Genomic DNA, 26528 nt, shown 5'->3' on the forward strand with positions numbered 1-26528 from the left:
TGAGTGTGAATTCACAGAATGAAATTCACAGGAAGCAAAAATCTTGTGTGTGTGTGTGTATCAGTGTGTGTCCAGGATTTTGACACAGTCTGCTGCGAGGACATGGCGCGCCACTCGCAAAGTTCATCACACGTTTGCTGTGACACTGAGCATGTCCGGGACACGCATGCCCACACAGGAAGGGTCTTTGTGCGGGGGTAGAGTGTCTCCCTCCACTTGGACGATCAATAACGATAATAAGAAAAACCCGCGGTCTAAAAACTTGTCCACACGCATGTGTCATATATGCGATGCATCTATTTGTCGAATTTGCAAGTGTCCGACTCTATCTGTGTCCTTTCGACTTTGTGGAGCGGTTGTTATTAAAAAGGCGGCGGGTGGGCGAGCGGGTTGGGCTACTGGCACCTACTATGTGCGCAGGACCCAAATTCAATTACCTTGAATGACGGCAACGACCTCGCCCAAAATCACTTTTACAGCTCACGTGCTGTTTTGTTTTCCAAGCGAACCGAGGTGTGTGTGTTTGTGTCGCTAACAGAGCGTCTGGGTGTGTTTAAATACGCACGTGTGTCCGTGTGTTTGTGTGATTGTGTACGTGTGTGTGTTTTTGTTGTTTTCCCCCATCGTCTAAATGGATGTTGGAAGCCACCGCCGCCGAGTTGGAAGAAACGTCGGACAACGCTTGAGATTGATGAGTGTTTGGGCGCTTTCCCGGTGACCCCGCCGCCGCATCTGGCGGGAACAAAGTCAGGCAGGTGTGACAGCCAGCATCCATCTCGCAGTCAGCTGTAATGGGGAGGACACACACACACATGCACACACATAAGCGCACACACACACGATGAGTATTCCTGGTAGAGTGCATCTTTCCTGGAAGGACTTGTTTCCTTCAAATGTCTGCCAGCTCTCACGTCTTATTACAGAAGACAAATGGCATGTCCGAAATAACGCTTCCCGACCCGTTAGTTCCGTGCTGACACGTTTCACTTAGCTGCGGGGGTCCAGTACGCATGACAGTCCGGTTGTGTGGCGGTTCTGTCTGCGCCTCGAGGTTGCAAGTTCGATTCCCAAGAGTACAGAAGCGATGGGAGGGGGGATGTCTGATTCCAGCTTAGTTCTGATGGTTTTGGTTGAGTTAGAAAGAGGCGTTTGCGCCGTTGTGGGAGGGATCACTTGACTCAAGCATTTACCGGAATTTCTGGACTATAAGCCGCACCTGAATATAAGCCTCACCAGCTAAAATTAGGGGGAAATCCTTTTTTTGGTTCATATTATAAGCCGCACTGGACTATAAGACGCAGGTGTTTTAATGTTTAATTTCCATATATAAAAAAATAAGCACAAATCAGACAATATAATAAAAATCATGAGAAATCCATAGATAAACCGCACTGGTCTATAAGCCGCAGGGTTCAAAGCTTGTGCAATAAGTAGTGTCTTATAGTCCGGAGAATACGATAAGTGTCCTGTAATTATAGATTACCGCTCTCGGTTAGTTATTCATGTTAAACGCCACCTTGCACTATGGAATTAAACACTCGGAAAAAAAAAAACTCAGCAGCACGCCAGGACCTGCGTGAACATTAAATCCTTTTGAAGTTAGCGTCGGATCCTTTTTGGACTCGGGGGCTTATCTTAGCGAATGATAGAGTGGACTCGGTGGGCCTCATCCCCGCTGTCTCTTTCTCATTTGGCTTGTTAAAGATTTTCTCTCTTTTTATGAGGCGTCGCTCTGCGACTATCTGTTGTTGCCTGTTCTTAAAATAAGCACTTTTCTTGCAATGATCAAAGCCCTTCGGGCTTAACCTGCTTTCCGACTTTGCTCCAGGTAACCTTTGAACACAAATACATTAGATTGATTTTCATATTTTGATTGTTTTCTCAGCTATGCCTGTGATTAAAACAAAGTAAACAGGGAACAAAGGCTCCGGTAACAAGGGAGTGCGGGATTATGAGAAGCAATTTCCACCCCGCAATTCATCACACACTCCGGGGACGAAGGGAGTTTAGTCAAATATATTTAGTCGAATTTGATTGTAGCTTTATTGTCAGTGTTTGCTTTTTCTGTTTCTATTTGCTGAAAAACCTTCTAGACCTGGCAACCCCACCGCCAGTATTAGGCAATAGTCCATACCCAGAATTGAATTGACCAATCAAAGTCCGAGTTAGTAAGAGTGGATTTGTCTTCATAATAGGCTCCAAAACAGCAAAGGAACATTCTTAAACTTTAAACGCGTTCAATATTTATGACCAAATCGGCAGAAACGCTCGAGAATCATTTTGTTTCTACCGTAAATAAATAATGAGTATATGATGAAATGCCAATAACAGCTTTCAACCTTCCTCATCCTCTCCTGAAGATTCTGCTCTTTCCAAAACGACTTTTCCCCCCCGAATTGTTAAACTGTTGAGAGATCCAACAGGTACGCCGAGAAAAGACAATCCACACTCATCGTGTCCATCCGGCGTGAGCCGGTGTGACACGTTCATAAACGGTGCCCGGTTTCCGTGTCACATCCACTCAGACGAGGGCGTTGACGTCGACGCTGCCGCCTTGCCAGGCCTGATCCGGCTGCCAAAAATCTCAAGCTTAATTGTTTCAGCCGGTTTCGTGCCTCTCGCTCATTTTCCCTCCCGTTTCTTAATCCCGGCGACAAAGTTATTTGCATGTCTAATGACACCCCGTATCACGAGCCCTCTCAAAGGACGAGGCGCAGATGATTATTAACGGTCGATGGAGCTTGCGTGTACTGTCGCCCTTTTGTTCTCGGACCAAAGCAAATACTGCCTGAAATCCTCCATTTTTTTTTCCCCCTTCTAGTCCTCAGAGAGCCTCTCTGGCTTTGAATGTGGAGAAGCTCCATTTGAATATTGATGTACTGAAGCGGTTGTATTATCTGTAATACCAGTCATTCTCATAATTCTTGTGGGAAGAATACAATCGAAACAGTTTAAAAAAAAAAAAGGGCATAATCAGACTTGGGAGTTGATTGGACGAGAGGACGTGACCTCATCCGTCAACTATACGATATCTTCATGTAGTTAAACTACATGTAGAGACTCAAGGATGTTGGTTTATTCATTTATTTATTTATTTATTTATTTATTTATTTATTTATTTATTTATTTATTCATTGTTTTATTTTATTTTATTTATTTTATTATTATTTTTTTTCCATCCATCCATTTTCTGAACCGCTTAGTCCCCACGGGGGTCGCGGGCGTGCTGGAGCCTATCCCAGCCGTCATCGGGCAGTAGGCGGGGGACACCCTGAACCGGTTGCCAGCCAATCGCAGGGCACACAGAGACAGACAACCATTCACACTCACACTCACACCTAGGGACAATTTGGAGTCTTCAATCGGCCTACCAAGCATGTTTTCGGAATGTGGGAGGAAACCGGAGCGCTCGGAGAAAACCCACGCGGGCCCGGGGAGAACATGCAAACTCCACACAGGGAGGGCCGGAGGTGGAATCGAACCCGCACCCTCCTAACTGTGAGGCGGACGTGCTACCCAGTGCGCCACCGAGCCGCCCCTAATTTTTTTCCCATAGAAAATATTTTGTGCAGCACAGTGGAATTGTAGTTCTTGGTCCTGAATCGAGTTTCGTCCGACATTCCACCCCCGATAAATTTCTACTGGGAGAAAAAGATGGATTTTTTTTTTTCCTGCTCCAAACTATTACTATCAACTTCACAGAGCCTTTACATGGTGACATCTGAGCTCGCTAATTTGCTCTTCAGGTTGAAAACAAAAGGTTCAAACAGGCCCAACAGGCTTGTGAGGAGAACATCTCCATATAAGCCCCAATTACGGAAATAGGCGATTGTACTGTACATAAAATATGTGGAAAACCTGATTGGGGGTTCATGGGAAAAAAAAAAAAAGGATTGTCCATATGTGGCAGACTGACACTGTGCTTTATATTCACCTCAATTAAACGGTAGTCGCCAACTTTCACTCCCGTTTTCTCCATTTTTCTTTTCTAGCTAACATTACGAAATATGTGATGAATTGGAGGAGGAATGTTACTCCTATTGAAACCCTTAAGGTCATCAAATTACCCTTTCTTCTTCAAATGAATTGCGGCAGCCACTCGAAAGCTTTTTTTTTTTTTTTTGCTCTTGAGCGTTATTATTTTACATTGACGCTCAACAGAAGAAACCGCCGATGGTTAGTCTCAACGCATTTCCTCATTTGAATCGGCAGCACACGGAAATAGTTCCAATCTTTTCGAGGACACGTTAGTGAGTTGCGTTAATATAAATCATCAGAGATCACTTTTTAGATGACATTACAGAGACATTTTTTTTTTTGCCATGGGGCAGTTATCCATGAGCCCTTCGAATTCCGCCTAGCGACAAGTCATTTGTAGCTATTATTCCATTTCTTGTCAAAGTTTTGCGTGTGTCTTGCATGTGGAACTTATTTGTCGCACGTGACATTTAACAAGATCGCCAATGACGTTCGTTCCGGGGTTTTCGCGAAATCACGAGTGAAATGAAGGAGGCGGGAGCGAGCGTGAAATGCTTAAAGATGAATCACAAAAGCCCAGCCGCTCCATCTGGGCCGAGAAATCTCACTCCGACTTGCTACGCGACCCATCTGCACCCTGTCGGAAAAAAAAAAAACTGGGACCAATTTGACGCAAAGAGTATTCTGCATTGAAGTCATAGCATTCTGGGTTCGAAACCCGCAAGCCGGTAGGGAGGGGGCGGGGACGGCCTGTTTTGTTTTTAGCCCAGCATGTGCTGCTAGCTCCCGCAGAGCAACTCATTGACACTTTGTCAGAGAGCCAAAATGTGTCCACTGAAAGGATAAACTTTTAGTTTCATTAAAAGCAAGCTGAGCTTTTATTTGCCTTTTGAACCCCTCCCAGATTCTTTTTGTCGTAATCAAATACGATTTTTTCCCTCCAAAACTCACAATTTTAATTAATCAGACTAGTGGCCCACATTATGCCAATTTCCTGCATGGGAATTTAAATCCATATTTTAGTTGTTGAAGCTCAATTGGTTAACTGGTACGATATTTGCGACTTTCCCGACAGACTTGAATCTAATTGGTGTTATCGGTAAAAAGTAAAGGGTGGGCGACTTTGCTATTCTGACTGTAATGACTACATGAGGTTGGCTTCATTTATAAAGATCCCCCCCGCGCATGCACGCGGGTTGTGACACCATCTCCTTCCCATTGTCTCGGTAATGGAAGAGCGTGCACGGCGATAACAAATGAAAAGCAAGCCTCGCAAGCGGCGCTCATTGGCCTCCTCCAATACTGCGTTTGACCTCCTTGGGCAGCCATATTGATTATTGTTGCGTGTCAAAGACGCGACGCAGTCCCAACAGACCTCACTCGTCTTTGTGCGAGAGGAGAGCTGACTTGTGCAAATAGGCCATTTGGCAAAGTAATTGAGGCTTTTAAAGTGATACCTCGGCATCTTTGGAAATGAGCTCCCCTCATCGTCACAATGGCAGAATCGTTTTGTTCTGCGGCGTTTGTAAAAGTACGCTCGGGTTTTTCTAGCTTCGGTGGTTCCGCTTGTGACTGCTACCCCACCCCCGACGCTAAATTGTGTTTACGTGTCGATCATCAGAAGCTAATGCTAATCTGTGTATACAAAAACGCACTTTTTTAAGTGTGGTCTGGATATTGCATGTTTGGTTATCAGAAGCTAAAGCTAATCCACGACAACATGTAGCTTATTTTAGCTTAGCTTTTAGCGTGACATGACTTCCCTTTAGTCTACTGGAGAAAAGAAAATGGGAAAATCTAATGAATGAGATGTCTCAAATTTAACTGATGTGGCCTTAAAAAGTCTAAATTCAATCTATCGCAGCTCAGAGTTTGGGCTATTTTAAATAAAATTTAAATGAAAGGGGGAAAGAAAGTGCCATGGCACAAGACATGGCGTGGGGGTTGGTGGTGGTTCAGGGTGGGGGCTATGTTGCCAAAAATAGCAAAGCCTATCATATATCATGCATTGCGCCATCTGCTTGGTGGATTCCAAATGTTATTGCAATATTTAGAGTTACAGATTATTCATGGAGGTGTAATTAACTGAGTCCAAATTCAACAAACGGGATGGGGAAAGCTACGATTAATTTCCAGGGATGTTTAAGTCGCAGGAACTATTTAGGCTACGGCGGCCCGAGGGGTTGCAGAAGAAATGAAATGGCAGCGCTAATTTTATTGCTTATTTTCTATAGTAAACATGGTTAAAAAAGACAAATGGAATCAAAAGAGGTCAACATCTGGCATTCAACGATGGCGTAACATAAACAAATATACAAACGCGCAGCCTCGAGCTTTCACTTTACATAACAGCACGCAAACTCCTGCATAGTTAATGCTTAACATGACATTTCTCCACCCCAACAGCCCGTCTGGTCACGGCCTCCTTTTAACGAGCACATCGTGTTTGTCACATTGGAGTCGCGGCACAATCGTGACATTTAGCGTTCATCTCAGCGAGACTTCACACAGTCGCCGTTGTCGTCACTCGGGCGCTAACGTGCCGGAGTGTTTGTGAATGATTAGGGTTAGGGTTAGGGTTTGCTTTTAGAGCCTTAATTGGAGTAGGGCGACATCGTTTGATGCCAAAACGGGGTATAAATTACGCTCCCTACATGTAGTTTTAATGCCCATTTAACGCTTTCATTTCCAGCTCTGTTAAAATACATTTTTGACGTCTATTGTCGTCAATGGTAGCGAACGAGTTGAAAACAATTCTGTAGTTTTTACGAGTTGAAAAAAATTCTGTAGTTTTTAGATGATTTTTTTTGTTTTTTTTTTTTTTTAAAAAGTTTGACCTTCAAAAGGTTTTTGTTGACAGCATTAATTTTTCTCAGGAGAACATTTCCTTGTTGGCAGCCTCAACTATATTGAGGATACTTCCTTGTTGGAACAATTGCTCGAGGGGGCATTCGATTGTTAGGTAAATACGTTATTGATCTACTTGAGGGTTCTTTGCCTCGTGGGAAATTTCGTCATGAAAATGTGGCAGCTTTGCCTTGCAACATTCCATTTTTTTTTTGGTTCTTATCATGCGACGACTGGCATATTTTTCCTTGCAGGTGTAATATTTGATTGGCGGTTGTGCTGTTACGGAAAAAATTGAAAAACTCAAAATGAGATGAAGATTGAAATAGCCCTCCAAATTCTACATGTACAAAAAAAAAAAATGGCTGGATGCTAAGCAGTGAGTGACTCAAACTAGCCAGCGAGCTTTGGGTATTAACTTTGAAAACATATACTTAATTTGTCACTCTTGGTAATACAAGACTAAGAAATAGACTAAACTTTTAGCACGAGACACATTAGCCACTCTCCCGAGAGACGCGAGATGTCGGATGCTGCGCCTCAGAGTGCATCACGCAGACGTTTGCTGACATCCCGCCATGACGCGTGACAGCGTCTCCGCCCTAGCGTTCCCGCTTTCACGCCACGCTACATGCAAGGGAGGAGCACACGTCCTCGCTCGCATTTGCCCTGACATAGAGCGTAATCATTAGCTCCCTCTGAGGGCGAACACTTAAGCGTGAGGAAACAGGGCAGTAAGTGTTGGTGGGGGAGAGGAGAAAAAAAAATCTGCAGGATCTTCTTCATTAAGACGGCGTGATTTTTTCAAGTAATTGCAATAAAAACTTGGGATTGACATATTTTCTTCTGTCCGCCTTCTCCTGCGCTGACAGGATGAGCAACGCCATGCAGTTACGGGTGGGCGGAAATGGATGGAAATAGTTTATTCAGGTTTCCACAAATACCGTCTTTTTTCGGCATCAAAGACAACTGACTCTTTAGTACAACTTGTCTACTTTTATTTCCTTTTGGAAAATTGACAAGTTAGTCTTCAATGAACCCCTTGGAGGATTTGTCTGCGTTTTGATTTGTACTTTTTCGTAAATATCAAGTTAGCTTATCCAAGTTCGAAGCAAAATGTTACAACACAGAAATTCAATGAGCACACGAGTTTGGTGAACTAAACTTTTTACGTGATTTCTGATTTTTCAATACAGCCGTTGATTTCTTTTGTGTTCTTTGTAGAATGTTTGTTTCGCATTTAATAACACATTCGATTTAATCACTTCAAACTTTATTTAATACTTGCTGTGCGCTCACAAATGTTCCACGGTGAAAGAATCACAGGTTTCAAAAATAGCCGCGTCCGCCGATTTTCACCTCTATTCAAAAGCCGTCGCAATCAAACTAGCAGTTTAGCTCCCGCTAGTTACAATCAGGCCCTGAGTCTTCAAAAAAAAACAAAAAAAAACCACCATATCTTGTTTTATTTTTCAAACCTTTGGTCTTCACGAAACCCACTTTCGGCTTTTTTTTTTCTGACGTCAAAGCTTCCCAAATGTTTTTGTAAACATCAAACACCAGTTTGACTTTAAAGCACCAAGGGCATTCGTTTTTATACGCGTCGGCAAAACGAATAAATGTCAGCCTTCAATTTGATCCCAACTGATAATACTGCAAAGAAGCCAACATTTTAAAAAAAAATATTCGCTAAAATTGTCTATTGCCCCTCGCATTGAAGGGACCAATGGCCATCAACACTCCCAAAAAAAAAAAAAATCACTTATACTATTAAGAAAAATGACAGGCTGTCATTAATTGGTGTCCGTTTAAAGAGTTTCTCAGCATGCGAGATGTGGCGAGGCGTTTTTTTTCCCCCTAATGAGTCGCATCGTTCATGCGGAATGATGGCGCAATTAGGCAAATAAAAAGTGCAAGGTGTGACAATTGGAGTGAATGTTGCTTTGTCAGTGTCGGAAAGAAGAAAATTTTGCCTACGAGGCAAAGCGGATTTCTTTAGGCTGGCATTAGAGGTCACCGTTTTGTTATTATAAATATTTTTTTTTTTAGGCTTCAGCCAAACCTGCAGCGTGACCGACCTCCTCGGGCGGAAGGGCTGACGTTGAAAACGCTGTGGCAGGAAATTCAATTAAAGCTGCTGAATGTTGATGTTTTTCATGCGTGCCTGCCAGCTTGTATTCTTTGCTGGCCAATACGCACAGCATCATAAGTGATTCAAAGATGGCCGACCATCTAATGTTTTTATTTTTGTAAGCAGGGCAGTTTTAGAACGCTAACATTACTTTAATCTTCGCTAAAGCTAGCATTAGCTTTTTTCTCAATAACGAACCTTGTCTGTGCGTTTTTGTAAACATCAAAAACATCCATTTACAAACATGTTTGTAAACATCCATCCATTTTCTGAACCGCTTAGTCCCCACGGGGGTCGCGGGCGTGCTGGAGCCTATCCCAGCCGTCATCGGGCAGTCGGCGGGGGACACCCTGAACTGGTTGCCAGCCAATCGCAGGGCACACAGAGACAGACAACCAATCGCACTCACACTCACACCTAGGGACAATTTGGAGTCTTCAATCAGCCTACCAAGCATGTTTTTGGAATGTGGGAGGAAACCGGAGTGCCCGGAGAAAACTCACGCGGGCCCGGGGAGAACATGCAAACTCCACACAGGGAGGGCCGGAGGTGGAATCGAACCCGCACCCTCCTAACTGTGAGGCGGACGTGCTACCCAGTGCGCCACCGAGCCGCCCTTGTTTGTAAACATCCAAAACAATATGAGAGTCCAGTTAGCCTATCATGTGATTATTAATCAACAACAAATTTCAACGAAGCTAATATTAGCGTTTGAAAAAAACACTGAGAAGAGCACGGCAGAAGTTTGAGCCATTGCTCCACTGTGGCCAACGCGGCTTTATTAACAATAAATGACGCGGAACATTGTCGGATTGGAAAAAATCCTCCCTGGAAGCTCCGTCCTGCTTCACCGCTCACCTTTAGCGATGGAGAGGATTTAAGAGGGAGAAAAAGTCACAGTCAAATCAACATCCTGTGTGTTGCTTGGTTTGGAGATGTGCTGAAATGAACTCTCTCTTCCAGCTCCACACGGACTTGGACGTAGGCGGCAAGCGCATCAAGTACGTGCTAGCCGGCGAGGGAGCCGGCACCATCTTCGCCATCAACGAGCTGACGGGCGACATCCACGCCATGAAGAGGCTGGACCGCGAGGAGAAGGCCGAGTACACGCTCACGGCCCAGGTCATTAACGCAGACACCGACGAGCCGCTGGAGCCGCCGTCCGAGTTCATCATCAAAGTGCAAGACATCAACGACAATCCGCCGCAGTTCATCGAGGGTCCTTATCGGGCGTCCGTGGCCGAGATGTCGGCGGTCGGTGAGTCACGAATATGCCGCGGCGGCATCGATATAATGAGTGCGAGACTGGGACGGGACTATTTGGAAGACAACTGGGGCGAATAATTATTAAATGGGGACAAAATAAATCACATTAATACAACAAGGCCTCTGTGCCATCCAAACATGAGGATGGAGGCTTCTACACTTTAATTGGCTTTTACATTATTATTTATGAATTTACCTACTTTGATTTTTCTGTGATGGCAATGCCACAAAAAGGTTCCAAAGACATACCTAAATAGGAATTAGATTTGAGTTGGTACATCTCGACTGAAAAACGAATTTTATATGTTGAGGATTAGTGTGGGTTGTTAGTGGAGAGTCCTAGCCATTCAATTTTATAAATTATTAATTTATTCTTAAAAGTAATGTAAGATGAATTTGAAATATTGATCACTGATTTGGGATTCATTCTATCTGCAGTTTGCATGTTCTCCCCATGCTTGCCTGAGGTTTTTCCAGTTTCACCTGAGAAAGCATGCTGGATTGATTGAAGATCAAGAGAAAGTTGAAAAATGCTAATAAATAACTGAGGATAGGTGCTTCAGGGTGAAATCAAAGACACACCAATGAATTTTATATGATTTATGGATTATCAGAGATGTAATCATGTAGGCAGTGCTTCTGCTGGAGTAGCTTTCCCACCAACTTATGTGAAGGGTGGCAAACAAGTTGATACTGATACTTTTACTTCTATCTACGGAATTTTTTTAAGTTTAAAATGTTAACTCAAATCACATCATGGCCAATCATAGAATCCTTGTCGGTCTTTTTTGTTAAATAGTAAATCCTTGTTGTGGTAGATGGCGGATGCTAGCATTAGCTAGATTTACGGCACACGTTAGTTGCCGTGACTCTGCTTCTGCTTCCATTTCATCTTCTAATTTAGTTTCTCAGTCGGCATATACATTTGGTGCATTAGCGCTACCTTCTTTAGCGTGCTACGAAGAAGGGCCATTGCCTAGAATGGCGCATCTCTCCCCCTTGAAACGGGTCACGCTGTCATTTGAGCTAACAGCACTGACGGATGCTAATTGCCACAAGCTAACATTCTCGCAGGGCTCAAACCGGGCACGCAATGCTCGTCTCACTCAATGCTAATATATTCATAGATTCAAATTCTCATTCGCGGTCATGCATTCAAAGGAGCGCATTGGCATGATCACACAATTTTAATGCATGTATGAGACTGGCAAAGGCCCCCACCAGTGTCTCAGTCTGCTGCTGAACGGACCCCCGAGCGGCAGGGGGTCTCCTTCAGAAGGAGATCAGAGCGTCGTTATACAGCTTTGACACCGGACGAGTCGGGAGAGGACGCTGTCGCCAAGTGTCGCATTTCCTCCTTTGAGCCTCTTTGTGTTATGCTGCCTTTCAGAAAACCGCAACGGCGGAACTTTGTGAACTGCATAGAAATTGTCTCGCTTCAAGCTGAAATAGTGGACATGCTACTGTATGTCTTTTCTGATACTTGTAACTTTTATGTGGGTTTGTGTCCCCCCCCCCCCCACCCCTTGAAATTTCCTCGGACATCCGAGGTGCCAGACCAGATTTTTGGGTATTTTCCAATTTTTCCATGAATTTATTTCTACATTTCCACTTGTCCTCCGTGAGGCGCACACATCTAATCTTCATCAACATTTTTTTTAAAATTATTTGATTTTGTAAAAAAATAAAATATGTCGACCCTCCCATGGCCTCCCCATGGGAAAAAAATCCTAGCGCCGCCACTGTCTACAATCTACAAATTGAATTTTGCAAATTGAAAATGGCAAATGTCTTTTTGTGGGTCCGCTAATAACGATATCATTTTGATAAGTGAAATATCAAATTATACTTTGCATAATAAAACCGATCCTAAAATGTCAGCCTTATATTTTTTTCCTGCATTAGTTGTTGAGAATGGCGGCTCGGTGGCGCACTGGGTAGCACGTCCGCCTCACAGTTAGGAGGGTGCGGGTTCGATTCCACCTCCGGCCCTCCCTGTGTGGAGTTTGCATGTTCTCCCCGGGCCCGCGTGGGTTTTCTCCGGGCACTCCGGTTTCCTCCCACATTCCAAAAACATGCTTGGTAGGCCGATTGAAGACTCCAAATTGTCCCTAGGTGTGAGTGTGAGTGCGATTGGTTGTCTGTCTCTGTGTGCCCTGCGATTGGCTGGCAACCAGTTCAGGGTGTCCCCCGCCTACTGCCCGATGACGGCTGGGATAGGCTCCAGCACGCCCGCGACCCCCGTGGGGACTAAGCGGTTCAGAAAATGGATGGATGGATGGATGGATAGTTGTTGAGAACTTTTTCGTGAGTCTACTCAAGATAGACCAAATTTCACATTGCTCAATAAAAACGGCCTCAGGGGCTGGATTTAAAACAAATCCCATTGAGTATGGGAAAGCCCTCCAAATGGCTAATTAATGCACATTTAAATGCATAATGTCCTCTATTCATTAACTAAACCCAACCTGGCTACTTCCAACCTCAAAGGCGTTTTTCCTTACCTTTGCCCTCAACTTCAGTCTATTGTCGCGTGGCAATTAAAATGGCCGCCGCGGCGGGGAAAATGAAAGTCAGAGAAAAGTCACACGTCTTATCCGTGGGAGCCTTTTAGAAGGAAGAACAAAAGGTCTTTCTCCTTCATTTCCCATTAACCCCCATGCTCCTCGGCGTACAGGAAACATGGCCACCTCGCCGGCCCCGTGTCACATATCTCATCCGGCGCCGGGGATGAGCGCTTTTTGCGTACTTGGGGTGGGGGGGGGGGAAGAGTGGGTGGGGGGGGTGATGCTGACATTCAATGGCTGCAATGCCGGACAAATAAAAGCAAAGCGTTGTAGTCCGTTTGTCAGCAAGCTGGCTGATACGCTTGATGCCCGGCGCCGCCACGCTGATGAGGTCTGGAGTAGAACTGACAGGCGATGCGGCGTGGTGGCGGAGGTGAGAGGCAGCCTTTTTTACGGTCCAGATTAGATGTCTGATTGCTCCACACAGGAGGCTTGGAACGCGGCGGGGGAGCGTGGCGCCGAGCTCGGTATTGTCTGCCATGGCGGCGGCGGCGGCGGCGGCATCTCGTTAGCGCCGCACCATAATTACATTCTAATGCTGCTCGGCATGGAGATGAGCTCGACTTCATCAGCGGCCACTTTACTTGCTCGCCGTTCTTCCCGTGGACTTTATTAGGCACTCAGTGGCTGTTTTGCATCGGGGCAAGCGGGGGAAGTGGCCAAACACATACACCTGACAAAACAAGTTAAGTCAAGTCAAGTCAAGTTTTTTTGTATAGCCCTAAATCACAAACAGTCTCAAAGGTCTTCACATAGACAAAAATTGACAATTATTCTCAAAGCATCCCCTGATCTTAAGGTCCCAAAAGGGCAAGGAAAATCTCAAAAAAACCCTACCAGGGGAAAATGAGAAACCTTGAGAAGGGACCACAGATGGAAGGATCCCCCATCAGTCACTTTTTTCCTTCAAAATATACATTTCAATGAACGCAATTACAAATTTAAAGAATATTTTATGTCTTATAAATTGACATAACCCACAAAAGCCGTTCTGAGCGTTTAATACTCAGTCCTGCCGCAACGGGCTAATGTTTTATGCGCTTGAGGAAAATTTAGCAGTGGCAAAGTCATCGGTCGGTGAGTAAGCGAGCCAGCGAGAACGAGAGAAGCTTTTCAGGCAAACAACTGAGCCTTCTCGAATGTTTAATTAATCAGCCGTGACAAAAGGGAGCAACAGTCAACAAAGAGATGCCAATTTCCATTTCTTATGCATTAGTCCCAAATGGAAAGTCGGCGAGTTCTGTCAAGTACGACTTTGCCTCCCAAAAAAAAGAAGCCTCAGAGAGCGAAACGTTACAGAATATCGCTTCACCGATGTTTTGTGTTTACACAGAGACTCTTTGCTCGCTCTTTTGTTCCTCGTCGTCTCCGACGATGCGCAAACTACAAACTGCAGATGGGAACCAGCTGTGGGTGGCTGTTGGGAAATAGGAAATATTTCACTGAGAATTCCAAAAAAAAACAACTACGTGCTTTTTTAAACAAATTCTTTCCACACCTGATCCACAAGTATGTCGATCATAGCGCGGCGTTTAATTAAAAACGCTCATTTTACTCTATTTGTGCAGGCTTAAGCGCAATTAAAATGTTAATTAATTTGCGTGGATTGGATAGATCTCACAGGATTAGCCCGTCCTGTTTTTTTTAATGGGGTCTTCGACTTTTAAGGCCATTTACAAGCTGACGGATTTGTCTCGGCATGAAAGCGTCGTAGCCATATGCCGATGTCGGCGGGCGCCAAAGTTCTCCAGCGGCTAACGGCGGGGCGGCGGCGGCGTAAACGACAAAGTCAACCCGAGTGAGGTTTAATCAGGAGGTGGCGCGACCCTTCTTACTAAATTGCCGGGGAAAGACAGAAAGTTGCAGCGTGCACTTGATGTGAGGGACGGCCCTCGGGTGCGCCATTATCGCAGCGGTTAATAAACGGGCCGAGGCGGCCAGATGGGGGGAAAAAATTTGCCACTTGATCACCTGTAAGCAGAGAGCGGCGCCAAAAATGTGCCCGTTGGAGCTGAGCAATAGATTACCTGCGGCTGATTTGCATTTTTAGATTTGTTACGGAAAGCACGGCAGGGGGGAATGCACGGCGGCGTAATGATGTTTTTTGATTACGTTCGGGCTTGTCACCGCGCAAACGAGTAAATTTCATCACAGGGCGAGATGCCGAGAAATGAGCTCCCGTGTCCCATCTACACGCGCAATAAAAGGCTCGCGAAACATTTGGAATTACAAAATAGGATCTCATTGTCGTCTTAGTCACAGAAATCGATTCAGGCGGCTCGTAGAAATGTTATGTTTTTATTGCGCTGTCAAAAAATGTTGGGTGAAGGCAGAATTTCGAAATTGGATGATGGTGCAATTTAAGTAAATATTTGAAGTTTTCTTGTAGAAATTGGCTTCCTGGAATTTCGCTACAAAGGAATAAGAGTTTCTAGAATGGTTGGTCCTTTTATTGAACCCCATTTTAAAGATTTAGTAACTTGTTTGCTTTGTTGTGCTAACATTACGCTAACATTGCGCTCAGTCATTTTTTTTCGGGTTAGGGTTAGGGTTTTTCAGCTTAAATGATTTTTTACAGTGTGGACACACCATGTAAGAAAGAAAATCTTTTTTTTCCCCCCATTTTGGACGATTAGAACTTTAATCCATTTTTATCGAGGTAATAAACCTGCGTATATTTATTTATATACACCTCAATTTCACTTTAGCTCATTTTCAAATGCTCCCAACCACATGTATATATTCCCTTAGGCGGAAATATTTACCGATTTTGTGACGTTTCACACATGGCAGAGTTCTAAAAATAGCCATTTAATTAGCTTGTTATGTCATTATCGGTACATATAAATTGACAGAAGGTCATAAAATTGTATTTCTTTGAATCATGACCTGAAGTTCAATAATTGACCTTAATTGATAAATCTGACGTTTTATGACAATGCCGAATCGGGAATGCATTGTGTTCATCTCCCACCGTCTATTTATCTTTTTGATCCATGGAAAAAGAGAGAAGCCATTTTAAAGGGCATTTCACGCTCTACTTGGGCCAGATGTTCTTTTGAAAAATATTATCTTACCATGCAGGAAGTGATGATCATATCTCGGGAAGTCGGGGATTATTAAATGCTCTTTAATTCATAATGATAATCTCGCCGTGTTTCCGGGTCACATGAATAAAGAAGAAGTTATAAAAAGCAAACGTGGCTGCTGCTCCTGGACTCCGTAGTGTGGCGACTTGGCAGATGAAGTCGGTGGCAGGAGGCCCCTGGCCCTTTAACACAGTGGGCAGCTGGGCAGGGGCACATCTGACCAGCCAGAGGGGGCGACGTGGTGCCTGGCATCGACGGATTTAGAGGTTTCCAAGCGGGCCATAAAGCCTGGTCTTGCTCAGTGGCCTTTGTGTGTGAATCCGTATGAACGCAACTCGGCCAGGCCTCGGAGGTCTTCAACCAGTTAACGTGCAAGTCGTACCCAGGGAAGAAATACTTCCTTATTACCGCCGCAAGGGCATCGCTGGGATCGAAGATCAACCAAACGAGATACGGAAACGATCGTTGTCACATTCACGTTATTCGTTGAGCAATAACAACAGCAGAGATCGTTTCACAGTAGTGACATCTTCGTATTTTTCTTCTCGAATCTATTTCAGACGACCCGCGTCGTTATGTTTATGCCGTATCCAATTTCGTGATCCGCCATACGTGTCACCTGTCAGCAACTCAGCCGAGTGTTTTTATTTTTTTTTCCCCCCTTTTCTGCTCGGCCATTTGTCTTAGCTGCTCTTGCCTGTAGCTACTGCAGATGAAGTGTCAACGGTCTGATTTGGCACCTTTGCAGAGGTTATATATTATTTATATTTCCCTAGGGGAGAATCAAGTAGAAAGTAGAAATAAACAAAACCAAAACTATTTTTACCAGGTTTGACGTCGTCTCAAAAGCGTATTGCTAGCTAGCAATGACAAGGCCATGTCATGAATCCCTCTCGAATTCAAAGCAGGACATGCCCCGCTGCAATATTGTGAGATTCATAATTAATTACCGCCACTGTTTTTGTTTACAAAGTAGATGTCATATTAGACTTCCACTTCTCGTGCCTTAGCTAATGTGTCTTCCACGCATCCTCTAGCATGTGGCATTTTTTTTCACGCTAGTTAGCATATGAAGCTAAAATTCCCCGTTTGTCTCCCAGCCAACGCTAACTCTCGCGCCTTCCCTCAAGGGAGAGCAAGAAGTAATGAAGCCCTTCAACGCAATCTCCATAAGATCCCGACCGGGCGCCTCAAACAACGTTTTTTTTCTTGTCACGCTTCACTTAGTCACCAGCACAAAGACGGCATGCTTGAAGAAGGTAAATGAGGGAGAGTGTTTTCCAAATGAGGAAACAAATGCAAATCTGGCAACACAGTGAAAACATTCTGGTTTCATATCATCATGATTCTCTCTGTTCAAACTCTTATCGCTACCAGTCTGCAATCTTTGGTTCATAAACTTTAAAAAACACAACTTGGATCTTCGGATGCTAAGTTAAAAATCAGCTAGCATACCATACCTAACCCTAACCCTTATATAAGGCGCACCTGACTATAAGGCGCACCATTAATGCATCAGATTTTTAATCCAAATCAAATCCTTCTCCGTTTTATCTTTTTTATTTCAACTTCACACGCAACAAATTACTTTATAATCACAAAATGACGATCCATAGTCTTTTTGATTCATGATTCATAGTCTTCACTTATGATTGATTTCATGACACAATGCTTCGGGGCAGTTTGAATATAGGAATTTGGTCCATATATAAGCCGCACCGGACTATAAGGCGCACTGTCGGCTTTTGAGAAAATTTTAGGTTTTTAGGTGCGCCTTATAGTCCGGAAAAAACGGTAGATACTCTATTAGCTGCCTGCCAACTGTACGCTAAGCTAGTAGGGGCAAATACTCATAGATGGCACAAAACCCAAAATATCGAAGAATCTTGCTACATTCTCTGCTTCCTCGCAATTAAAACGACAACTGTTGGTGGATTTTTTTCAAGTTTTTCACAGCAGGTCAGGAGCTTTTTATTCTATAGGGACTTTTTTTATAGTCATTTTTAGTTTGCGCTCGCACACTGGAAGGAACCTAATTTTCACAATGTAACATTCATTAGAATACCGACTGCTGTCAAGTGACGGCGTTTGCTATGTGGAGCAGCTTTAAAGTGATTTCCTCCGACTCCACACGAAAGCATTCCCGCCGCCGCCCGCCGTCAAAGATTCAACAAGCCGCCTGCTGCCACCGATGTTGCTGCTGGGAAAAGATTACATTTTTATTTATGATCCAGCCATCAATGATGGAAGCACCTTAACGTGTTTACCTTTGATGCGGTAGCTCAGGAGAGACTCCATCATGGATGTTATGAAAGTGGAAAGAGGACCAATTTAGTGCGAACGACTAGGGACTGCTTGCTCAGTCAAGAACAGCTTGGCTTTAAGGACCACTGTGCCAAGTAGTATTGTTGCAAACTGTTTAATCTTTCCGTTAGATTGGATCCTGAGGGACGAGGTCAGTTCAACCCTTTTTTTTTGCACAAATAGTTTCACTAACATTTTTTCGCCCCAGCTTTTGAATTTTATTTGCACATTTAGTCAATGTCCCATTACCGCAAGTTTGAGTTCACAATCCTCCTAAGAAAGCATAACACGGGACTCGATCGCGCCTCTGAGCGTTCGCCCGTCACGCTCGGGGTGCTTTTGAATTTGAGCAGGATCTCCTTTCCCCATCCTCGCACGTCTGCATTATTAATTGTCTGCATGCCACGGAGCAAAGTACGGTTGGCTTTCAGGCCTTCGGGCAAACTTACATTGCTGACTGCTGCTCCGAAGGAAAAGCACTGCTGACATGATTCAAAGTTGGAAAAAAAAGAATCATGTGTACATTCAATTTCACTGCAGAGGAAACATGGTAAAAATATCTGCTAATGTTTGGTAAATATTTTCACTGTGTGTGCGTGGGATGAATGTGTTGATGTGTGAGTGTGTGGTGTGTAGAAGTGTGAGTGGGTTGGATGTGGGTGCGCATGTGTGACTACACCATTGTGGTGCCCCAGGTGACACAAAGCTTGGTGTTTTTTTTTCTTTTTAACAATATTTAGATCTTGAAATTATCAATACGATAAATCAATAGAAAATATACAGGTACGGTGTGAACTCTGCCTAGCAACAAGTGATCACTAGTTGCTGTCATTTCTTTGGGTGTATTTCTGCAGGTGCCACATCACTCAGTATGGATTTAGTCAGCCCCGTGATTTTACGACACTCACTAAAACACACAGTCGATCCCGCTACTGGTTAGCGACGTCGCATTAGGGGCCACCGTAGAATTCCCCGAGCCTGACCCCTTTCGAAAAAAGCATATGAGTCTACATCAGGACTCCATTTTGTGAAACAACACAACTGGAAATACAACAACAGTAATCATAAAAGTTTCAGATCAGTGGCTTTTGGAAATTGTCACTTCAAATGCAAATAATCGGCAGACATATTTCTTAGTAAGACACAGTGACGCTCGTATTACTTTTCATATCGTTTCCTACCGGGCCAACTTCTCCATGTGCGTGTGGTACGTTCTCCGTGATGGATTAGTTTGTCAGACAGCAGCCCGGCGGAACTCGCGCCGGCTGACGGACACATTGAGTCACCGGTCACGTCAGCATCTCGACGTCCTTCTAGGGTGGAAAAGGCTTTTAACCCGCTCGCTCCGACACGGCTGTCAGGTGACAAGGCGCTGCTGCTTAGGAGCTGCCAAACATGTTAGCTTCACACGTGTGGGAGGTTGAAGGACCCCTGTCACATTTTTACGGACGGCCCGAGAGCTAGCGGTGTCAGCCGCCGGGCCTCGGGTTTGTTTTGCTTTATTTTTGTTTGGCTGTGGCGAGGATTCAAAAATGGAAAAATTGACTCAGAACATCTCGCACCACGCTGCAACCTGGGGGTGTTGTCGACGCTCAGGCTGAGCGTTTTCCTCCAACGCTGTCCTCGTTCGTCTATTGCAACCTGCTCTTCACCGCGGCTTCCTTCGGTAGATGAAACAGAATCAAGAACAAGTAGCACCTATAGAAAGCCGTACCACGTGTTTACATTCCAACAGTTTATCCTTTATGTCATGAAGCTGATTTCGCTTTCGTGGTTCGAGAGAATTTGCACGTTAGCCGTTTAAGGTTAGCGACAAAGTCAAGTAAGGGTTTTGTAACCGGATTTGGTTCTTGCCATCATTGTTACAAAATTTTCTCGCAGTTTTCTTGTCAACAATCAAAAATTGAGGATGTGTTTGTCTGTGTCCGCACTTGTCGAATTTAATTAGCATGATGCTAGCACGCGTGCCTTTAATTAGCATGATGCTAGCACGCGTAGGAGCTTTTTACACGCAGAAATACACACCAACTTGGAATTGTCTGCCGGCCAGCGAGCAGCTTACATGCCTCATTAAAGACACTTTTGGTGACCGCACACATATAAGTAATATATTTCTTGTATTTAACAGGAATCTTGATCTGGGGTCTTTGCTCTCTTGGGGGGGCGGCATGATATTAACCACAACATACACCCCCTCTGCCGCATTTGCATTATGCTGAATCTTGTTTTTATTCTGTCTTCTGAGGAATAATTCACATTAAAAGGCTGGCCTGGGTGGCAGCTCTCTCAAATTAAGAAACATTTGGCACTTTTATCTGTGATGAAGTTGTTCATTAGACAACACAGCTCAGCCGTTAGGCTTTGTTATTACCTCGCCTTGGGAGCAATTAAATATGGCTAAAAGGGGTAACCCCGGTTTTCCGTTCTTGCTAATTCTATAAATCTGCGCCCAAACGTGAATAATTAAAGTAAATCACTAACAACGAGAGGTGGCTAAGGTACTCGTATGCTGTAAATGCAAAGAGAATTTTGAAAAATAGACTCTAAGGAGACAACATACTAATTCCACTGCTGACCTCAACGAAAAATACAAAAACAATCTTTGAAGCAGATACAAATCTATTTTGAGAATAAAAAATAACCCAAAATGTTTTCTCCAATTTGAGTTGTGCTTCTACAGGGAATAAAAAAAAAAAAAAAAAAATCAATTTGCAGGTTTTAAAGGCTAGCTAGCGCTGGCTAACCTTTTATGCTATCAAAAAGAGTCCCCGTAACTTTAGTTGTAAACTTGATAACTGAAAAAAAAATGCTTAACTAGCAAATGATAGCACATTTTATCTACCGGTCAACATCAACCAATTCTCTGAAATAAAGTGGACAAGGAATATCTTGCTTCTCCAAATATTTTACCATCTTGCTTAATGCTCCCTGATTTACTTTTTCTCCGCGTCCCTCTTTTGAAGCGGTGGCGTGTCATGGCAACAAAGAACCCGCCTAATTATTTTGTTCCTGCTTCCGTCGACTCCTACAGAAGCGGATGTCAGAAACAGACAAGGACATGAAAAAGCGAGAAACACCGTCATCACCCCCCCCCCCCCACTCTCATCATCATCATCCTCCTCTTCCTCATCCTTTGTCTTATAAAAGACTCGTAATTGCACTACAACAAAAACAATGTCAGTGTTAAGTGTGACGGTCCCCTTCCTCTTCACAAGCGTGGCGTCCCTTATCCATCATTGGCTCTTGGGAGCAATTTCTGGGACGCTGACAAGCATATCTCATCTTAGAAGATGTTTTATTTTTTTTTCACCAGGGCCACAATCCTTTGGCCCGTGTCACCATTGTCAAATTATGAGCAGCTTCGTTTTTGGCATTAGTGCTGTAGTGAGGACTGATGAGAAAATGGAGACGGTTTTTAGTACGAGTGGATGGATGCATGATCAAGTAGGTAATATTCTTTTTGGTTGGATGGACAGATGGATGACCTAAATTGGTGACACTATAGGCCAAGTTTGTCACATCGTCTTAATTGCCAATTGGATGTTCACGTAAATGAATGAGGATAAACAAATTCAATCTCCATGTATATTTTTAACCAAATTGGCATTCTACTCTAAAAATAGTCACTGAAAAGATGAAGGCTGTCATTCTGTCTGATCATCATCATCCTCCTTTTCGTCTACTGACAGCTGAGAGAGTGACACTGGTGTTCATGTAATCAATACGCAATCAGCTACTCGGTGCTGCCGTATAAGCACTGGCCTGCTGTCTTAAAAAAACAAAAAAATTCCATTTGCCGTCTTTCTAAGTTAAAAAATGATAACTGTGAAGGATTCGGATTAACTGTGATTTATTTTTTTTCCAAAAATATCAATAACTATGTACACATTGAAAATTGTTCTACCCAAAATCCAAACCATTTTCATTTTTGATAGATCAAATGTACACCATTTTCATGAACCCAAAAGTCATTTGGGTACCTTTTTTGGCCAAGTAAAAAAAAAAAAAAGATTTTTACTAATCTAGTACAAACGTTTTTGGTTAAAATAAAAGCACAAGCGAGGATCAAGTGTAGACATTTTTCCGAGACACTGCAAGCAGACAGAGCTTCCACTTAATCTAAAATGCATTATTTTATCCTTGATTAGCAGAGGGCATCTGTATTCAAAATCAAAATTGCCGCATTCATTTTCTCTTTTTGAGTGCTTTAATCATGAAAGGATCTTTTAGAAACTATGAATATCACATGGACGTGCTCCTTATTCGAGTATGTTATATAACCCTAAAAATTTCATTTTCAAGTGTTGAGTTTTGAACAAAACCCATTCACGCAACTGTCCAACTATACATGTATATTTGAGTATGTGTATGTATACCGTATTTTTCGGACTATAAGGCGCACCGGACTATAAGGCGCACCTTCAATGAATGGCCCCTTTTAAAACTTTGTCCTTATATAAGGCGCACTGGACTATAAGGCGCACCATTAATGCATCATGTCAGACGCAACAAATTACTTTATAATCTCAAAATAATGATCCATAGTCTTTTTGATTCATGATTCATAGTCTTCAGCGGGCCACTTATGATTGATTTCATGACACAATGCTTCGGGCCAGTTTACATTTAGGAATTTGGTCCATATATAAGGCGCACCGGACTATAAGGAAGCACTATTGAGAAAATTTTAGGTTTTTAGGTGCATCTTATAGTCCGGAAAATACAGTAGTACTAAAATGGCCAAAAATATGGATAAGATAAAACCATGCCACAATTTGGCTTTAACCAAAGTTGCCCTCGTTTACCTGTCATGTCAGTCAGCGCACCTTTGAAGCAAATCCGACTAAATCCAAACTGTGGTACGATTTTAACTTTCTGGATCCGGATTCCCCATCCCTGCATACATATTTCCAGCTGCATCATACCATCAATACATTTCGGCTTAGTTCAATAAAAGCAACCTCTCTGTCTGTTTGGCCTACAGGACCACTGTTTGTAATTACGCTTATATGCTCACGCCGAGTTTAATCGCATTAGTCATAGCGTTATTATACAGCGATATGTCCGTGCCTCGGGATCACATTTGTTGGGCCGCGGGATTTTTCGTTGAATAAAGACATGTGCGAGCCAGTCCGGCTGAGAAATAATGGGCCTCGCACTTCCTATTTACTCTGTGAGATAGGAAATCAATAGGAATCTTCCTGGAAGCGGCGAGGGGCATAAATTGGAGATGTGACGCGCAAAGGCGGCAGAAGAACATCGCAACTCATTTGGGGCAAAACGCATTAGCCGAAGCGTCATCGGTAACGTCTGCTTATTTCCTTCAAGGATGACCGATGCCGGCCAAGGTCAGGAAGATTTTTTGAGCAGCTTGTTCGACAATTCCCAGATGGCCTCACTTCTTCTCACTCGTCAAAAGTTGAAAATACGACACCGAAATTACTGCCTGGCTTTATATCAACAATACACAATGCTAACATTTCTTCAGTCCGTTTGTTTAAATAGTTGTCGTCTACTTTGATCGATCGGTCGTAAAGAGCAACTTTTTAGGCAATAAGCAAACTCCATTGATTTTTGCAACAGCCATTTATTATTTGCCAAGAGAATATTGACTTTCCATATACCATATTTTTTTACGACTCTGCGAAGGACCTTTTGTCAGCTGCGTGGATACAACACTGACATGAATTGTCATTGAAATTATATTTGGTGTTGATGAAACTAGAAGATGCTTAGACATCGCAACTCATCGGAATGGTGACACCATTTTTTTTTGCACAACTCGTCCACAAAAACGGGGCGGTTGGGTGACGTGGTGCGCAAGCGTGAAGGGCAGCCGCCAGCCGCTCGGCATTCATATGGATGCGGGCAGTGAGCCATGCAGAGGGATTTTGCCGAGGCGAGGAGGACAAGGGGAGAAGAGAATATCGGGGGGGCTAACGGCGTCCTGCTGAGAGCGCGAGCCCTGCTAAAACAATAGTGTTTATGTCTGACTGGCTGCACGCCCCAGGGGGACACAAAGAGGGCTAGCGCCGAGACCGGCATGAATAAAGATAGGCAGAAAGTGAGCACGTGTGCTCCAGTTGTGCGCCACCAAGGTGGCCGGCTGAGGCTCACTTGTACACAAAGAGAAATATCACGAGTGTTTACTCGTAGCAGGTAACTCATTTGCATACTTTTGTCATCCAGCTGGCAGGCCTTTAAAAAATTTATTTTTTTCACTGGAAATCCTCCCCTGTGGTGAAAAACGCTTGAGCAAAACATCTGCAGGTTGTGTTGCTGTTTTGTAAGATTTTGGATGTGCGAGGCAACGCAATATGAACTCGTCCAGTCGTGTTTCATCTAAGACTTGACCGTGTTTATGCAAAACATGTACGCCGGCGTTGGTATGAAACTAAATTGTAGCTGATGTTATGAAATTAAATACGCTCAGGTCATCAAAAATTCAATTTTCACGGTGCTGCTATGCTCAATTCATCAATAACCAACGTGTCTTTGATTTTTCGATAAAAGATACAAGGTTTGTTGAAAGCGGTATTGTTTTTGCTGCTTGGCTTAATTCTTACAAAAAACTTTCATGCTATTAATAAATCATTTTTGATGTTTCATTAAAGTGTCTTTGATTTTAATGTTCTTCAAAGACTACCGTAAGTTGTCTTGGATGTATACGAAAAATATGTTAGTACTCAGTCGTCTTTGATTTTTAGGCAGATAGCTTTATTCGGCCAGATAAAATGTTGATGTTTACAAAAAAAAAAAAAGCATATTGGATACCACAAAATAATTTTATCCGTCCGTCCATCTGTCCGTTTGTCTGTCCGCTCTAAAACTAGATTGTCTCTCAAAAATAAAATAATATTAATAAATATTATTATTTTTTTTTTTGCACAAACAACTGATGGTTTATCGTAAAATATATTTCTCAGAATAAAATATGGCCAGAACCAAGTGCGGCTGGCATGATTGAAGACGGGATGGAAAGTAAAAGCAGAAGGCAGGGGTGGCTCCGGGGAGGCGAGTCCAGTATTTGTTAACTTGACAGGTCATTAGACGAACAATTGAGGTGTGCCTTTGTTCGCCAACCTAAATCAAGTTGCATTAGCCAACATATTGACTGGGTGTGGAGTTAAACATTTTGAGGCAGAAAAGATTTAAAGTGCAGGGGACATTAGAAAAAGCTTGAACTTGGCGGCCACAGCATATTCAAAACTACCGGGAGCAAAAATCATTTTATTTTGGACAGACTGTTTTTTTTGTGGGGTAAAAATAATTTATTTATTTATATATTTTTATCTGTTTTTATTTATTTATTTATATAATTTTTTTCTACTTCACTTAAATTTTGGAGATTTTTTTCGTGGGGTAAAACTTGTTGGAAGCTGCAAAAAAACTCCAAATTGCGAAAGCGATTCATTTTCAATCGAGACCACACCAAGTCAGAGTTACGATGAAATCAAAGAATATGCACGTGTAGTAATGACTCAAAGATTGATTGAGATTTGAAAAAGTTTCCGAAATTTCTCAGCTTGACGTTTCTCCCTACCATGAAAAACGATTATAGTTCTTCACCACGTTTCTTTTCCACATCATTTCGCCGTCAATTCTTCCCCACCGCTTTCCATTCCAATCCATTTATTCCCGCGGAAGCACATACGCACACCCATATTTCGTCCTTCACTTCATTGGTCGTTAGAGTGTAAACGTGGAAACAAAGCGCACTACATATTCACTAGCCGATATCGTACGAGCTCGTATTTATCTACGCGCCCGCGAGTCATTATACTCGCTCATTCTGGCATATTACATTCTCCATTGTGGGCTTTTAAAACGGATAATCCCCATCACCCCTCCCCCCCATGTTTTTTTCCGGCCTTCTCCACACCGGCAGAAGTTTGAAGCCTGCATGGTAATCTCCACAATGTCAAGGCGGGGAAAACGTCTCTTCTCCAGCGGCGAACATTCGCTAGGGTCCAACATCTATCAGCATGCCAGGATGTTTTGGGAAAAGCTAATCTGCTGATTTGAAACAGAACCAAAAAAAAAAAAACAATGGTGTTCTAATCCGTCACTTTTTTAAATCCAGGAATGGGGTGGTGCAGAAAGAAAGATGGAGCTATTTCATGCCTCGTCGCTTGCAGTGTTTTTTATGAACCACCACACCCTCGATGTCCCCCCACTTCGGGATTTATAAAGCCTGTTTGCAATAGTCAGACACCTTTTAGAAGGACGAAGGTACTTTTCATAATTAGGAGTGTGCATGTGTGTGTGTCTGGCTGCCTTCTCTCGCTCGAGTGGCAGTAATTTAACTTGAGCAAAGATAAGACGTGGCATCTCCGGGAGAAGGTG

The 26528-nt window shown here is 43.3% G+C and overlaps 1 protein-coding gene across 4 annotated transcripts in view; it reads left to right on the plus strand.

The window, feature by feature from the left end:
- cdh8 (cadherin 8) overlaps positions 1-26528 on the plus strand; it is a 68725-nt gene that overhangs the window by 19125 nt on the left and 23072 nt on the right. For all 4 annotated transcript variants that reach the window (XM_049717062.2, XM_049717063.2, XM_049717065.2 and 1 more), the window contains one exon: positions 9920-10214. In XM_049717062.2, coding sequence (XP_049573019.1) covers positions 9920-10214 — 295 coding nt within the window. The remainder of the gene's footprint in view (positions 1-9919; positions 10215-26528) is intronic.

Source organism: Syngnathus scovelli, chromosome 4 (assembly GCF_024217435.2).
Source record: "Syngnathus scovelli strain Florida chromosome 4, RoL_Ssco_1.2, whole genome shotgun sequence".
Taxonomy (NCBI): Eukaryota; Metazoa; Chordata; class Actinopteri; order Syngnathiformes; family Syngnathidae; genus Syngnathus; species Syngnathus scovelli.